This window comes from Phaethon aethereus (genome assembly GCF_964289735.1).
Source record: "Phaethon aethereus genome assembly, chromosome: 8".
Classification (NCBI taxonomy): domain Eukaryota; kingdom Metazoa; phylum Chordata; class Aves; order Phaethontiformes; family Phaethontidae; genus Phaethon; species Phaethon aethereus.
Genome location: NC_138584.1, coordinates 4,693,598 through 4,709,530, shown reverse-complemented (window position 1 = coordinate 4,709,530; position 15,933 = coordinate 4,693,598). Strand labels below are relative to the sequence as shown.

The window sequence follows — 15,933 nt, the reverse complement described above, 5'->3', positions numbered from 1 at the left end:
CTTTAATGTTACCAAATGAAGTTAGATACCACCATATACATTATTTGTCCTAAAACATTGCTAGCTCAACTACCTGATGGTATTTCTGTGAAGTAGCACCATTGCTTACTGAAAAAGGATACTGAGCTTAATTAGTACCACAAATCAAGTTCTACAACATACAGGTGATAATCCCTAGATGCATTCTTGCTTCTCTTGGTAGCTGTCACTTCGTTTTTATGTTTTGTGGCCTTTTTCTTTCTAATAACGTCATATTCAGTCTCTCGTATCTGACAAACAAGACCTCTTTCATGTCTGCTGATGCAAGGGGGCTGTTTTCAGCTGATGGCCGTCCTGAGACAGAGAACTAATCCTGAAATGTCTCAGGTTGCTGCACTGAGTGCCTGCTTAGCATTTCAGAATCATCATTGTTCTTTTTCAGCCTCAAATGTGTGTATCTATCCAGCTGTCTTCACTTACTCCATATTGTGAGTGTGTTAAATACTAAAAATAAGAGGAGTTATTAGTTATTGTGGGATAATTGCAGGGAATTATAAGCATGAATTCTCCAGGGATGTCATTACCTTGTGTTAATCACTTCACCTGTCAAGTCTTATTGTTCTGCGCATACACGCATGGATGAACTAATGAGTAAGCAAGAGGAGGTGACAGAACTAGAAATCAGTCATGCTCTTATGTTGTCATATAGTCTTGATTACATTCCAGGACTCCTGAGGTGAATTTATAGCTATAGTAATCACTTTTCTACCCACTGCATTTAAATAACTGGTATTTTAAATCTATTTGCATTTCTAAGCTACTCAATGAGAGATGTGAGCTCTGACTGCAGTGATGATAAGCCAAGGATAGAGCTAGTGTATGAGCAGCAAGCTAGAGATTATCATATAAACATCAGTGTATAATAGCTGACTCTCCTTACTGCAGTGGAGAGGTCTTTCCAAAGAAAACGAGGGGGCAACCTAGTGCTATAGGAGCTAAGTAGCATGTACAGTGATGTATTAAACTCTAAGGCAGTTACTCTAAATGTATAGACAGCTTTGTTCCCTGCCCTAGATCTCTTTTCTCTGGTGACCTTTTTCTATCAGACCCTATGAGTAAGCCTTCAAAGCATTGCTCCTGCAACCCGAACTGGAGGATTTAAATGAGGGAAAGGAAAAGTCAAGATATGAAACATATTTTTTGATCAGCCAGGTATTCTCCTTCCTCCTACCCTTAGGAATTCTGTGTGTTAAACAACTCAACCAGGTTATTGTTCTTAAACTTTTCTGTTAGCTCTTACCCAGTTAAGAGGAAACCTTTACCATTTGGAGGAAGTATTGATCAGAGAGAAGAAATATCCCCTGCAGATAAATCTGTTATAGATGGACTGCCCATGTGTCTCAAAGGTTTGGGATGCCAGGTTTCACCAATCAAAGTAACTTGTGGAGGCTTAGGTGTGCTTGTCTTCATACCGAAAGAAACCTTGCACCTTTTTTCACTTGTGCAAAGACTTTGTAACAGTGAAGTGTTATGTCAAAATAAGTGAGACTTGCAGTTAATTTAAAAGGCTAAAATCTCTCTAAACTCTGAAGATGACTTCCTTGCCATAGTTGCCCTGTATGTTAAAACAGGCTCTGTATCTGAAGCAATAATGGAAGGAAAACCCAGAGACTGACAAGACTTCCAGCTGGTTTCCAGAGAGAGAAGTTGATCTTACTTGCTGTGGAGTGGTCGCTGAGGTATTGAGTTCTGTGGGAAGAAATTCACTTCACTGGGTACCTTTAGGAGAGGTTCATCTGTTGATACTCAAGTTTAAACTCAAATTTGTTAGAGCAGTAGTTGATGGAAGTAGGGAGAGATCATGTTGGATGAAGTTGTGGGATAGAATGAGGGAATTACCTACAGAGACTGCCTGATTTATCCCCTTCAGCTGGACAGATGATACTTTTTACCCTGTCCTGGTTGATGCAGTGGTTATGTGTGTCTGGGAAAAAAGATGTTCCCTCTAGTAATAGTCTCATCTGTTTGTCTGATCTACGGTATATATATTGTGATGAATAAATGAGGGCTTTAGGTCAGAGCCTTGAAGGTATGTGATTGAACATAATGTAACTTATGAGCTTTCAAAAGTGTGTATCCAGATGCTTTGTTTGAGCTGCTTGGTGGAATAGTGTTCGTGACTTCACAGTATTTCTGTAGAAAGTAACTTCTGCTGTTCTTTGCTTGTGCTTTTTCTAGAATTGGAAAGAGACCTGGTCAAGGGTGTATGAGTCTTTCACTTCTGCATTTTTCTAGGCTGTCTGTGGCACTGGGAGGCTCTGGGCTTTTAGTTTTCTGCAAACATTTGGAACTGGCATCAGGAGACCCAGTCAGGACTGCTTGTTGTCTGTACTGTACAAAGGCAAAGGATGAAGTCACTGCCTCCTGAGGGGCCCTTGGTCTAGGAAGAACAGGAAGCCCAAGGATGAAACCTCAATGCTGTGCCCAGCTATGCTTCTTAATAGATAGCCAACTGAAGTCAAGCTGACCATGATCTGGCATTTAGCATTGTGTAAATTCAAATTGATACTTCCGCCCAAGAAATACGTGGAAATTCAGTAGCATGGCAGGGCATCTCTCTCTGAGCAGCTCTAACCAGGGGATTTCCCTTCACATAGTCCAGGGCTGAGAGTTGTCCTTAAAGAACTCTTTGTATGTGTGTCTAAGATCGCTTCAGACTCAAACTAGAGGGCTTTGGAGGGAACTGTCTTGTGGTTGTGAAAGGAGTTTGGATCTGAAAGGTTACCTATAAAGAATGATAGGAGAGCCTGCATTTCCGACTGTGATAGCTTCTTGACTTGAATGTCTGAAATCCCTTTTCCAGAGGTTATAAGAAACATAAGCTAGAGGTCATTTTTTATTTTTGTATGTATTTGTTTGTGTGTAATGTGGGACCAGAACGTTACACACCAACTTACTGTAGGGAGTTGAAATAATGAGGTTTAACTGCTGGATTGAAGCAGTCTTGTCCACGTTGGCCTTTTTAGTGTTGGGAAAGCATCTGTGTCTGAGAGTTTATAATATGCGTTATTTATTTTAGTGTACATCTCGGTGTTCATTCTAAGTGTTTTTGCTGACTTAATCTGAAGTTTGATAGGCATGATTCTGCCCATCCTTGGGACAGGGCTTGGCTTGCTTTCTGTGCCCAACATAGTGAAAATCAAACTAAGGGCCCATAAATCTGGATATGCTGCAAGGACTATAATTCATTTAGCTTTCTTTAAATGTCCCTCAATGGCTGGCAATTATAAATCACTAGTCTCATTTTTCAAAGTTTAATTGGAATGAATGTGGTCTGATTTAAAGTCTTTAATAGATTAAAACTAAACCATGAAACGCTTGAGCCAACCTGCCAAAAAAAAGTCTCTAATGTGGGCATTAGTAACTCTGCTGATGGTATGAGATGAATCTTCCTAAAATAAGCATGAAACACATTTGCCTAACTTTTAGACTTGCTCCTATCAGATAAGTTTATGATGGGTTCGAAGGAAGGATTAGTAAAGAAGTTCCAAATCTCGTACTTTGGACTCTGGGCAGTAGTTAATAAAATTGGCCAATAAACAGAAGTCTCTGTTCTTGTTCCTATAAAAAGGTCTCCTGTTTATGTGATGGCAACAACCATCAATTATTTTTCAGTTGTCCAGTTTGGCTGTGAGCCAGCACATTGTAGCATAGCTGATTTCCTTGCTGTAATTTTGGAACTTCAGAGTGGTTTTGTAACTTCTTTTTAAATGAGATTTATGAAAGTGGGAGACTAACGGTATTTGTCTGCCAGCGCTGAGTGCAGGCAGGACCCGTGCTGTGCAAGTGTCACTTAACTTTACCACTAATCTTTGAGCTATAGCACCACCTGCTATTCTTGCTGTAGGTTTCGCAAGTGAAAATGGAATTATCTGTTATGGTGTAGTGGTTTGTAAATTATCTGTGGCAGTCTAGTTTTAAGCCATTAAACTTGTGCTGTCTGTGACTCAAATATAAACTGAAACCTTCAGAGTAGAGAGATTAGGATATAAATACCATCTCAGCTCATTCCAAGGAAGAAGCAGCCATGTTAGAATTAGGTGTGGACCCAGCAGTCCTTTCCTGTTTTCAGGGACAAAAGGTTTTTTAACGTTGAAAAGGTAAATTAAAATGGTGGATTATCTGACATTGAGCACACATATTTGGAGTGCTGATCAATAATAGGGGTTTAAGTGGTGGGTGTGTTTTTGTTTAAGCAAAACTTTCTGCTACTTAAAGGATCAAGCTTAAGCACTCAAGGGAGTAAGTCTTTGGGAGTAGCTTGCCAAATGTTCTTGTGAATATGTCATACTGAGAGTATGTCTTTCAATACTAGTAACTTTGGATTTGGGCAATTTGGTATTCCCTTGTAAATTTAAAATCACAAAAATTTGTCTGGCCTTTAGAGAATGTGTTCTGCTTAATAAGCTTTCAGTGGACTTGTCAACTTGGTAACAGCTTTTGGTCGCATGCCACAGTGCTAGTAGTCTGTGGATTTGTACTGTGAGTGCAGAGAGCCAATTCTCAGTGTATTCATTATACTTGTGTGTCTTAGTGAACCAGACTTGCATTGGAGCTGAGTTTTGTCCGATTAGGTCCAGACGTGGAGCTGTCACCTAGAGAAGTGCATGTGTTTGAGTCTTGCAAGGCTGGGTAGAGTTTGCCTGGGTGTTGGGATGGGACATCTGCTGAGTGAGGGTGGGAATTAGAGCTGGTAAGCAGATGATGCTCTTGCTTAGGGGTACACAATCACCAAGGCTGTGGCTTCACAGTTGCTAGAGTTGAGTGAAGCCAGGTTACTGACTGATTGAGAAGTAACTGCAAAAACCTGGAAAATACTACATGTGACACAAGGGAAAGGGAATGTTGGCTGGTGAGGGGGGAGGTCCCCTTCTGACCCTTTCAGGGATAGCCCTCAGATTGACTGGAGTTTTTGGTATAATCTGAGGTAAGTATCACACCTTTGAAAGAAATGCCATGTGGTGCTTGCTTGGTGCCAGGAGCAAATTTTCTGGTCGTAAGAGGTGTTTGCCCATCTGAAAATTTTGCCAGTAACTTTAAATTGGCAATTGGCAGGTTAACTGCCAGGAAGAGAAATACTCTTAACACCTTTTAGCAAAGTACTTTGTGTTTTGTTGAAGGGTGAAATGATCACTGGCTTGTTCGTGGTGGTTCTTTCCTAATTACGTTCAGTGTTTGTAAACTGGTTATACCTTGCATGGAAAATGTTAGAGGAGCGTAAAAGTGGTAATTTGAATAATGTGGGTCTCTGTGATTGATATCAAAGTACCGTATGCTCATTTTTTGTACTGTTTCACAATAACAACTGTCTTGAATGTGGTTTGTGTGCACACTTATGTTAATCTATGCATATGAACTTCCTGTCTAGTGACTTTTCAATTGTGTAGCATGCCAGTTCAGATAGTTCAGGTTCCTTTCTGAAAAGATTGTAACTTATCTTGTTGGTGGTGCAGTGCAGATTGATTTAGACTTCTCCCATTCTCTTATCCACAGCAATTGGAGCAGATCCAGAAGGAGCTAAGTGTTCTGGAAGAAGATATTAAACGAGTAGAGGTGAGGTGCCCAGACATTGTTCTGGTTCTGGCAATTTTTCATTTTCATCAAGCCTTGCTGTGGGGCTGCTGTGTTAAATTTATGGCATTTGAGTCAGTAATGGGAAAATGAACAGATGATGGTCTTTAAGTTGTTCATTTCGTTGAGTCTGCAAGCTGCAGGTTGGTAAGAGGGGTCTTTATTGAAACCTAGTTCTTATATAATCATATATTTCAATTTCTTTGTGTTGGTATTAAGTATTTTAGAATAATTGCTAGAAATCAGCAGCCAGTATATTGATCATAACTTAAGATTTTTGTCCATTGCAGTGTTCTGGCTATTTTCACATGCCATTTAAATCTTAGCAGCATGCTTCTCTTAAAATGGAGAGGTATTGGGGGTGCACAAGAGAAGTGTAATACAGAGACTGTGTAGGAGCTGTACCAGCTTCTGCTGCATGTCAAAACAGAAGCGATCTGCTACCTCCTAATATAATTATCCTAATTCCTTAATGATGGGGATCTCTTGAGATTTTAGTTAAGAATTATTCTACAAGTATTTGTAAACCCTTCACCTCAATCCTTCTGTCCTCACTGAGTTCCTAGGTTCTTCCTTGGTCCATTCCTCTAATCATTCTAGTGTTTTTATCGCAGAGTAGGAAACTGATGTTTCAGGAATGCATCAAACTGCCACCTCTCAAAATAGCATTCCCTTAAAGCTTCTTCGGAATCAGTTTGCAGGTCTGCTTCTCCTTGCTTGTCTCGCAGTCAGCAGGAGCTCCCAACCACTGTCCAAAAGCCTTTTAGATTTCTTCAATTTATACACATACGAATGAATTATCAAAATATAAATAGAACTGACAACTGCAGGAACTTCCATTCAACTTCCCTAAATGTTGCTAAGCTCTTGGGAAATAAATAGCTCTTGGGAAATAAGTACACCTTAGCATGCTTCATTGGGACTGGCAAAATAAGTCTTCAGATCTAGGAGAAGCTATTCCCAAAGCTGCGGGATCCCTCGGAGATATCTAGCTACCTGCTTTTCTGCTCTTTAATCAGGCACTTCAGAAGAATGCAGCTGGGGTACATATCTGGTGTGTGATAGTGACCTTGGCTCTGACCTCTAAAGCGTGGGATCTCTCTTGTCACAAGTACCCTACTTTCTACCTAACAACTAATGGGCACCTATTGGGAATTTGAAAAGCACCAGAAACGTTGTCCTGCAACACTTTGCCCCTCCTGTATAGCTTCCATTTCTCAAACAGATGAAAGGTACAGTCTCATACTGGGTACTCAGCAGTGATTTAGTCTGGCAGCGGCAAAGCCAAGCTTATGTGCAAAGTTTGTCTCTTATGCATTTGTCACACAGAAGACAGATAGATCCTGTTTTAGGTCTGGGTCACAATATCAGCTTTGCCCTGTCACCATGTGGCTGTTCTTGCCATGACCTATATCCAGCATTACTTTCCAGCTGTTAGATAAAAGCTTGCATGTTTCTCAGAATTGCAATTACAGCTTGCTAGTTCTGCTATGTTTAAGGGACATGCTGGGTTAGAGACAATCGTATAGTAACCAAATCCATTGATTTTTGGAGTATAAACTCCAGAACTGTCTCTCTTCGGGCAAAAAGCACTGCAGTTGTAGGATTTCTGAAACCCAGCTGCACTGATAACTGGAAAAAAAAATTTAAGAAAATGAATGTTTCTTTAGGTATAGTAAAGACTTCTAGGAGAGAGCTGAATGTAGATACAGTGGGTTATGCGCTTGGAAAAACAAAAAATTACTGTGTGAACACCATATATTAGAAGGTGCCTACTATTCATGTTTTGTCAGCTTTGCTGTAACATGGCTTTCTGTTTCAGGAAATGAGTGGCTTGTACTCCCCAGTCAGTGAGGACAGTACAGTGCCGCAGTTCGAAGCTCCCTCACCTTCACACAGGTATGGAGCTTGCAACTCAGAACTTGGATTTCAAGCTGTACATATTGCACTATACTTGCTTGTCTCCTCCATGCCATGCCCAGAACACAAGCAAAACTAGTTTTTGAGTGCTGTACAATATTTTCTTGTTTCTGTTTTTGATTGGTATGAACTTTGAACAAAGCAGTGAAGAAAAGCCATCTGAGTCTGCAATTGGATGAAGTCTACTCTCAACCAGATGCTGTGGAAAGCTGATGGTTTTAAATGTAGTGTGGAGTAGTTAACTTGAGTCACAAGCCTTTTCTATGGTATGAAATATTACTGTTAAATACATGCTACCTTCTCTTGAATGTTATGCAGTTCTGCATGGCACATAAAAGTCTTCATTTTGTATGATATGGGTGTCCTGTGGCTTCCTCACTGTGTGAATGGTTAAAAGTATGGGCTCACAGGATCAAAATTTAAAATGTACAGCCTATTGATTCTGTTTATCTGCTGTCTGTTTTGATTTAATGAAATACCTTTCTAATAACATTTTCAGCGTGGATTTTTGCCTGGAATATTGCATAGTCTGGTTTCTGAACGATAAAATTGCAGATGCTTCTTGTGTCCCAGTTGCATGTGCCAGGGTTTGAAGTGCTCTACTTCTTTATAGCTGTGGTTTTTTGGTTATAAGAAAGTTCAGACTTCACAGGGCCAAGTTATGGTATTAAATGATCGTGTCTCCTACCTCTTAATAGTAGAGTTTTCTAAACTGTTGACTTCTGTTACAAAATTGTATTGGTACCTTTTCTGCAGTTAGCAGCTCTAAACCTAATAGCACAGAAGTGAGAAAAAATGATCATATTTCCTCCCCTACAGAGACTTAGATACAGTGCTCTGGTAAGGAGCCTAGTAATACTGGCTAGGATTTCTTACCAAGATGCTATTTCTGGACACTGAGACCAGAATCTCTCATATTTCTGTGAAGCTCTGGCTGGCCCTGAGGGAGAGGACAGGAACGTGGCCAAGATGGATGGGAACAGCATTTCTTACTCTACTCTTCACTGCTTGTTTAATTTTTTTTGGGTGCAGGTGTGTTTTTGATGTGGGTTTTTGCTGTTTTGCCAAGCAGCAGTTTTGTGAAGCTGATGAGATTCTTGTCAGGTTCTACTAGTTTTCGTTATTGGCCATTAAATAGATTGCTTGCTGTTTGCTTTGTGGTACTGCTGCTTGGGGAAAACTTGAGCACTGGTTGGGCTGAATTTGTTACATGTTGAACACCTTCAGGCCTAGAAACCTTTATTTTTACAGAAGATTGTACCTATGAGTAGAAATGTGTTTCTATTACTTGAGCCAAGCTAACAAACAAGCTCCCAAAGAACCTGTTTATCTGTTGAAAGCTGGACTAACATTTTAAGCCCAAGAGTTCTGGTGAAAGAGTTGGGAGGAAAAAAAAAATCTGCTCTGGGAGACCTACACTGGTTTCAGTCTACTGAGAATTTCTTATTATTCCTTTATGCCTGTTTATTTCACATCGTAGGGTCCATCATTCTCACTCCTTGCATTTGAAGGTAGAAGATAGTGTCCAAAATATTTTAGTGACTTAGGATTGACATGCTTCATCTGAGGTCTGCTGGGAGATGGCAGTGGGTTAGACCATGGCAGGTGCAGGCACTATGGGTGCTCTCTTGCCCAATCTTCTCGACGCTTGTCTGGATCCATCTCGACTGTGTCTTGAGCTTTTGGGTTTTTCCTCTGGTACAACATGCCAGGGGTGTGATAGAATAGGATATTTAAGGGTTTCCTAGGGTACGCGCGTTTGCCTTTTTCCTCTCAGCTTGAGAAGACTGCTTTTCTGTTTCTCAGGGACATTCTTCTATTAAGAGGTAGTCTTGAGTGGCCAAAGAGACTATAGTACGTGAAGGAAGTATCTGAACAGGCATTGGTTGTTGCTGGACTCTTGTAACTCCTGTCCACACCCTATCCTGACAGTTTGGTGTAATTAAAGTAATTGAATTGGTTTGGATTATGAGAACTCAGATTCCAGAAGGGTCTACCACGTGAAATTAATTTTCTTTTCAACATTAAATGTAGGGTTTTGGAGAGTATCTCAAAAACTGTAAATTTAATGCCTCCTTGGAAAGGATGGTACAGAACAACTGTAAAATACACTGATTTATTTTTAGCTCTGTTAACTGAAATATTTAATCTCTAAAATGCATTTTAGAGATGCTGTGAACCACTAAGAATGAAGTAAAAATATAGTTTGAGATGGTTTCACATCCATGCTAAAATGTTATCAAACTTGCAGAGACCTTTTAAATTATCGGTGAATTCAAATGGTATCTTTAAATTGGAATATAACTTGTTAACATGCTTAACACCTTGCTAATGAAATATAATTGTATAATATTTTACTATGTCTTATAGTACAAGGTTACCTGTGCTGAGATGAAGAAAATCTCGTTAGCCTTTGAATTTAAAGTTCAAGAAAACAGAGTTCTTTAGAATTCAGTTTTATCTAGCCTCTAGTGACTTGCCCTTATTCATCTACTTCCTCTAAATCACAGGCTTGCTTCATTAATTCTGTTTCTTTTAATTGCTTGTAGCTTCCCCCCCACACACACCCTTAACATCTTCAAAATGTGAAATTACTGTGTCTCCCCTATATCTTCCTTCATAAGTTCTTTAGCAAAAAAACCAAGTACAGCTATCGTGTTCAATGTGTCCTCGGCTTCAAGAAACACGTGTTTTCTCTTGTACTTGTACAGGGCATGATGAAATATTAAATTGGGTAATAACACGGCACTTGTTTACAGCATTGCAGATTGCTGGGCTTGTATACTAATAGAGAGGAAGAATAAGGCAAAAGAACGAATAGTTCTGCGTAGGGTTTTCCTGAACAGGCGCACGTGCTATTTTTGCTACCAGTAAGTGGTGCAAACAGGAGATACAAATAAGCAACTTCTCCACGACTGCATATTCAGGTGGTAACAGCAACAACAAACTATCACTCTAATAGGAGTTTCTGGGGAAAGATTCTGATCTAAAAATCAGTTGCCTGGTAACTCTGATTCAGTTATTGAAAATCTGATCTCCTTCCCTTCCATTTGTTCTAATTACCCTCTCACACCCCCGTAAGGGTATAACAAATGGGATTTATAGTCTGTGGGTTGCTGCGTTTTTGTTGTTGTTGTTCCAGGTTTTTAAATGTTGGGTTAGTGTAGCTGAATTTCCTAATTGAACCTAATGTTACAGCTTTTTACAAAGAATTCAGAGGAAACTTTTGTAACTTTCTGATTATTTGGGTCCTGTTTTTAAAAGGGAAAACGCTCAAGTAAATGTCAGTTAACTCAGCTACGGGCACTGCACAGAAATGATTCTGAATTTGTATTCTGGTTAGGGAGATGACGTCTGCACTCTCAAAGGCTTTACATCACCAGACAACCTGCAGCAAAACGAGACCAGACGCTCTAAGTCTGCGTGTTTTGCTGTTAATTGCCACTATACCTGTCTCGAAGTGGAGTACTTTTTCATTGCTTTCCAGCTGAGCGTCTTGTTCATGCTGTTCCTGGCAGGATCTGCCGTACATGCTGCATTATTTCATGTGGCCACGTTCTAATTTAAAGTTCATTGTCCCTGACCATGCCTGGAACAGGTCTGCTGTTTTTTCCCTTGCAATAGCTTGCAGCAAATAATGATTTCTTTTTTTTTTTATCCCTCAGATTTTCTTGGTTTGCAGCTTTTGTCTTGCCTGTAACAGAAGCCAAATCAATCTCATCTTACAAGTTAACCACTAATGAGGCTTTAAAATCATCTCTCATCTTCTATTTCTACTTCTTTCCACCTCCAGGGGAGCTTTAAAACATTCAGAGAAATGTTTAAGCACTAGTACCACTGTTTCATCCTCCTAGACTTACTAGACTACTTGCTGCCCTGACCAGCATTTCAGCCAAACCACTTGTTTTATGACCAAGAACGTCAAGTCTACGCATCAGTTCTGGCACCTCTTAACATAAGCGTCAGTAGCTACAATCCTCTTTTACAAAACCAGGACCTATAGCAGTGTTCTGGCAGCTCTTTAAAGAAACCTTCAGCTTTTCCAAGCAATGCTTAAATCTAAGGTTACCTCATAAGTAAGACTGAGAATAACAAACACGGATAGTTTCTTTTCTGTCCAAGCCAAATGACATAGAAGCCAGTTAAAGATTTTTAGAAACAAATCATTGTGAAGTTTTTATCCGTTCTCTGTATTTAATAAGATGGTGTTCTTGTGTACTAACCTTTTTTTTGTCCTAAAAGTCTTTTAAATTGGAGTGATAAGGGTGCTTTAACCTGGTTCTGGTGTCTTATTGTGAAAGCGAAATATTTTGCCTTCTGCCCGTATGTGCAAGAGTACTGAACCAGCTGATTCCTCCTTATATCAGTAGATCCTTTTGCAGTTTTGAAAGTTAAATCTCTTGAGTTTGCATATGTATGCTATGTTTTGAAAACAATGATTTAAGATATGTTGTGTCATTATAGATACTATGTAACTATATATGGTAGAGCATTTTTGAATAATAGTAATCCTGTCAGTATTTTTTTTTTTTTAGTTTATTTCTCTATTTCATGACCTGTGTGTTTCGTGTGTCTTCAGAGATGTCTGGAATATTAGAGTCTGTCTTAAGCTGATTTCTCTAGCTTTTCTTTTCAGTGTTTCAAATGTTTTGGTGTCTTTTTGGGGTTTTTGTTTTTTTGAAAGGAACTAAAAACCAATGGTAGCATGTTATTTTCAGAATGTCTTATCCTGTGTATTTTGTACAAAAGATATGCTTTTGCATTCTAATTAGAAATTAGTAGATTGCACTACACGTAATTGTGTGTGCCAGCATCCTGCTGTAGGAGATCCCTGTATTTAAAAAAAAAAAAAAATCCCTCCCAAACCCCCAAACAAAAAATAACCTTGTGTTCCCTGTCTGTAAAATGAATTTCAAAGGCAAGTATGCTGCAGGATGTAAAGGGAGGGGAATAGCAAACAGGTTAAAAATGATAAAGGGTGGTTGTACAATGATTTAAGCAGACTATTTCTTTTGGTTTTGCAGTAGTATTATTGACTCCACGGAATATAGCCAGCCTCCAGGCTTCAGTGGCAGTTCTCAGGTAAGGCAATGCATGTGTCTGTGTGGAGGGGGGACAGGTGGGTGAATGTGGAGGTTGGGCAGAGACTTAGGCAAAACTCCATCCATTTCCAGGGTACCGGTCAACTCGAGTCTTGCAAACGCTTTTAACTGGTTGTATGGGCAAACTGGTGCCAAGACTACAGCTGTAGGAATAACTGTGCATGATGGTGTGTGTCCACACTGACACCATCAAAGAAATCTGGTGTAATATATGTAGACGTCTCACTTTATTCCCAAAGCTCACTCTTCCAGGCAAGAGGGGATATTTTTTGCTCTTCATCTCTTCTCCCAAGTGGACAGCATTTGGGAACGGAGGTAAATCCCTGACCATTTGCATTGACTTAAATAGCTTTGGATCAAGCTTGAATTTCAAAACAAGAAACATTCATTCTCCAAACAATACAGCTGTTTTTATAGTTTGTCCTTGTTTAGGGCCTTGCAAACTGTATTATGAAGTGACATAGAGGGTCAAAACTTGCATATAGAGTGAAGCTGTTTGGCAGGCAGCCTCCAAACTGTGAAATCTGCTGGTCCTCCTGAATGCCAAACAGCACTGCTGTAATCTTGCAGCTCAGAGTGATTCATCTGGGCTGGGAAGATGACACCGATACCCAGCTCACGGTTTCAAAAAGGTTAACCAGTTTTGATTTAGACAGAGAGACTGTTGGTTACACGCCAGCTCGTGCCTTTGGTGCTCTCTGGTGGTGGTGGTGGTGGACAATCTGTGACGCACAGCGTCTTATTTGATGGAGTAGCTGATGTAAAGAAACAACACCTGAATTTTGGGCTGATGTGTCTATACGTGTGCATGCAGGTTTTTGGGTTTACAGCTGTATAACTAATTGGTAATTAGAAAATTCCATCTATTAGTCTGTGGGAAAATGCTTTTTCTTCCTGATACTGTGGTCTTGGGAGGTTTTTGCTCAAAGAAAGAACTGTAGCTCTACCTCACTTCAGAGGGCAAATGAAATGTGTGTGGAGATTTTATGTTCAGGACTGACATGGGTACCGTGTGTGCGTTCTCTACTGATGCTACTTGTCTTGGTACTTCCCTTTCTATTTCAAAGACAAAATAAATAGCATAGCTATGCTGCTGGTGAGTGCACAAAACAAACAATCTAGACTTTCTAGTCATTCTGTATGACAGCCTTATTTGTGTGAGAATAATCTTTTTTATCCTCAAATGCAATTTTTTGTTCTCAAGAGTGCAAGATCTGTACTATCTAGTACAAATTTTTGAATTAAACTTTAATATATGTTTGGATGGGGAGTTGAAAGAGAACTTTTGAAGTTAAACACTTTGTTCAAAGGTAGTCTGATTTCAGCAATGCTCTACCTTAAAAATAGTTTTAAGAATATAAATTCAATTGTGCTTTTTTTCTAATTGTCAGTCATGGCAAAAATCATAGATTGGACGCTGCTGGCATTAAGAAGGCATGCTAGGATGGATGACATAGCTTTCTTTCTCAATAGAATTACTTTGCGCATTGCTCACAAACTTGTTCTTAGGGAAGGGTTTATATACTGCAAAGTTACAGGACAGTTTTCTTCCGGAAGTTGAGTTTCAGAAGTAAATACTGGACAAGTCACATAGGCCATGAGGAATTCTGCAGGTAGTATTCAGTGGCAGTGCCTTTCTTTTCTGCTAGAAATAAGGAGCTTGTGTGTAGCTATGAAGCTTTTCAACGGTTGTTAAGAGGATTCTTTAGAGCCTATGATAGAGTTCAGACTGTAAAATCACTCTTGATAACAGAGCAATCCGAAATAATGTCCTCAACTAGGACAACCATAGTAGTTTTAGCAGTTAAATAAAAATTGATTTGGTATGTTTTCTCTCTTTTCCCTTTCCCCCCCCCCCCCCCCCCTCCTGTTTCCCAGCTTTGCTTAACAAGTATCTAGGGAGCAGACTTCATAAAAACTGAATAAATGTGTTTTTGATAAAAGATGAGCAGTTTAAAATGCTTAGCTGGGGAGACTCTGATGAAGGTGGGTTAATGCAGATTGATTCCCTGCACAGCTGGGTCGCCATGTGCCAGCCTGAGACCTGCTCTGGGGGATCTTCCTCTGGAGACCCAGCAGGGAACTGCACAGCAGGCACATATTTACCATGATTGGTTCTGTCTTGATGTGGACTGGGCTCATCTGGTAGGTCAGACTTGGGCTTGGGTTATATTGCTCATCATGTCACAGGCGGCTCTTCTTAACTTGAGGCTGAAGTGATTGCTCTTCGATGCTTGAAGCTGTTTTGAGCCCTCATCACTCCTGATGTGCTGAGAGAGGCTGGAGCCCTTGCAGGCTGGTGCACAAAATTAATAGGAAGATGCTATAAAAGCGCTCTGTCAAGCATTTCTTAAAGCTGTGAAATCTTATAAAATTGTAGTTAAAAGGTGTTGATGTAGGAGTACTTTCCAGTGTTCTAGTTGTGTGTTGAGATTGGAGTTGCTTTTGAGGTGAAACAAGCTGTGTAGACCATAGGTGCTGTCAACACGCCAGTGTGAGTCACGATGTCAATGTATAGCCAGGGGCCTCGCGTGGGAAGCGGCACCTGGAGGTTTCATGCTTGGGGTTTGCATTTGAATGAAATGTTAGATTACTGCTCATACAGGTATAAGAAAAATTTGAGTGGGCTGTAAACTTGGCTTGTTCTTGTTGGCTTGCTTGATGGCTATAATGGAGCCAGACCCTTCTCCTGCATGGATTGAGGGGGAGTTGTACGCAGAGTGGGTTTTGTTAATGCTGCTCAATGGCCCTATGGGCCTTATACATGGTCACGGACGTTGTTCATTTGGGAGCTTGGTGGTTCTCAAATCTTTCAAAATTTGCTTTGAATATATGGTATGTGAAATTTCTTAAATATAAATTAAAACAAAGTGCTCTTCGTGCTTCTTGTATAGTAGAAGAATTTGTTCCTTTTTCTTACTAGTGATTAAAACAAGATGTGCTGTATTTTCTCTTTTGCTTTAGGAGGAGAGCTTACCTATGTAGTTTCAATTGTTTCCTTCTACCTTTCACTGTTACTGCTTGGACAGGTTGGGAAATAGCTTTAATGATGAGTTTCATGGACTTCTTTTCAATTAACCTTTGAACTTCACAGTGTCTTCTGCTTCTATTCCTATTTGCTTAGCTTTACAGAGAGTTACTGAATTGTTTCAGAAGAAATAACTCTAACTCTTTAAAATAAACACCTCCTTCTCTTTCTTTTTTAATGAGCTGTCTGCCAGGGATCTAGGAAGTATTTGTTGTACAGTCTGTTTGATTTGTGAAGCTGGAAACCGGTCTATCTGTATGAATGCAAGATGTG

At 39.9% G+C, this 15,933-nt stretch overlaps 1 protein-coding gene across 1 annotated transcript in view; it reads left to right on the top strand.

The window, feature by feature from the left end:
* Positions 1–15,933, top strand: part of COP1 (COP1 E3 ubiquitin ligase) — a gene marked incomplete at its 3' end in the record, with an annotated part of 127,288 nt that overhangs the window by 19,012 nt on the left and 92,343 nt on the right. Inside the window, exons 7-9 of the mRNA XM_082002726.1 lie at positions 5,533–5,592; positions 7,433–7,509; positions 12,555–12,612. Coding sequence (XP_081858852.1) covers positions 5,533–5,592; positions 7,433–7,509; positions 12,555–12,612 — 195 coding nt within the window. The remainder of the gene's footprint in view (positions 1–5,532; positions 5,593–7,432; positions 7,510–12,554; positions 12,613–15,933) is intronic.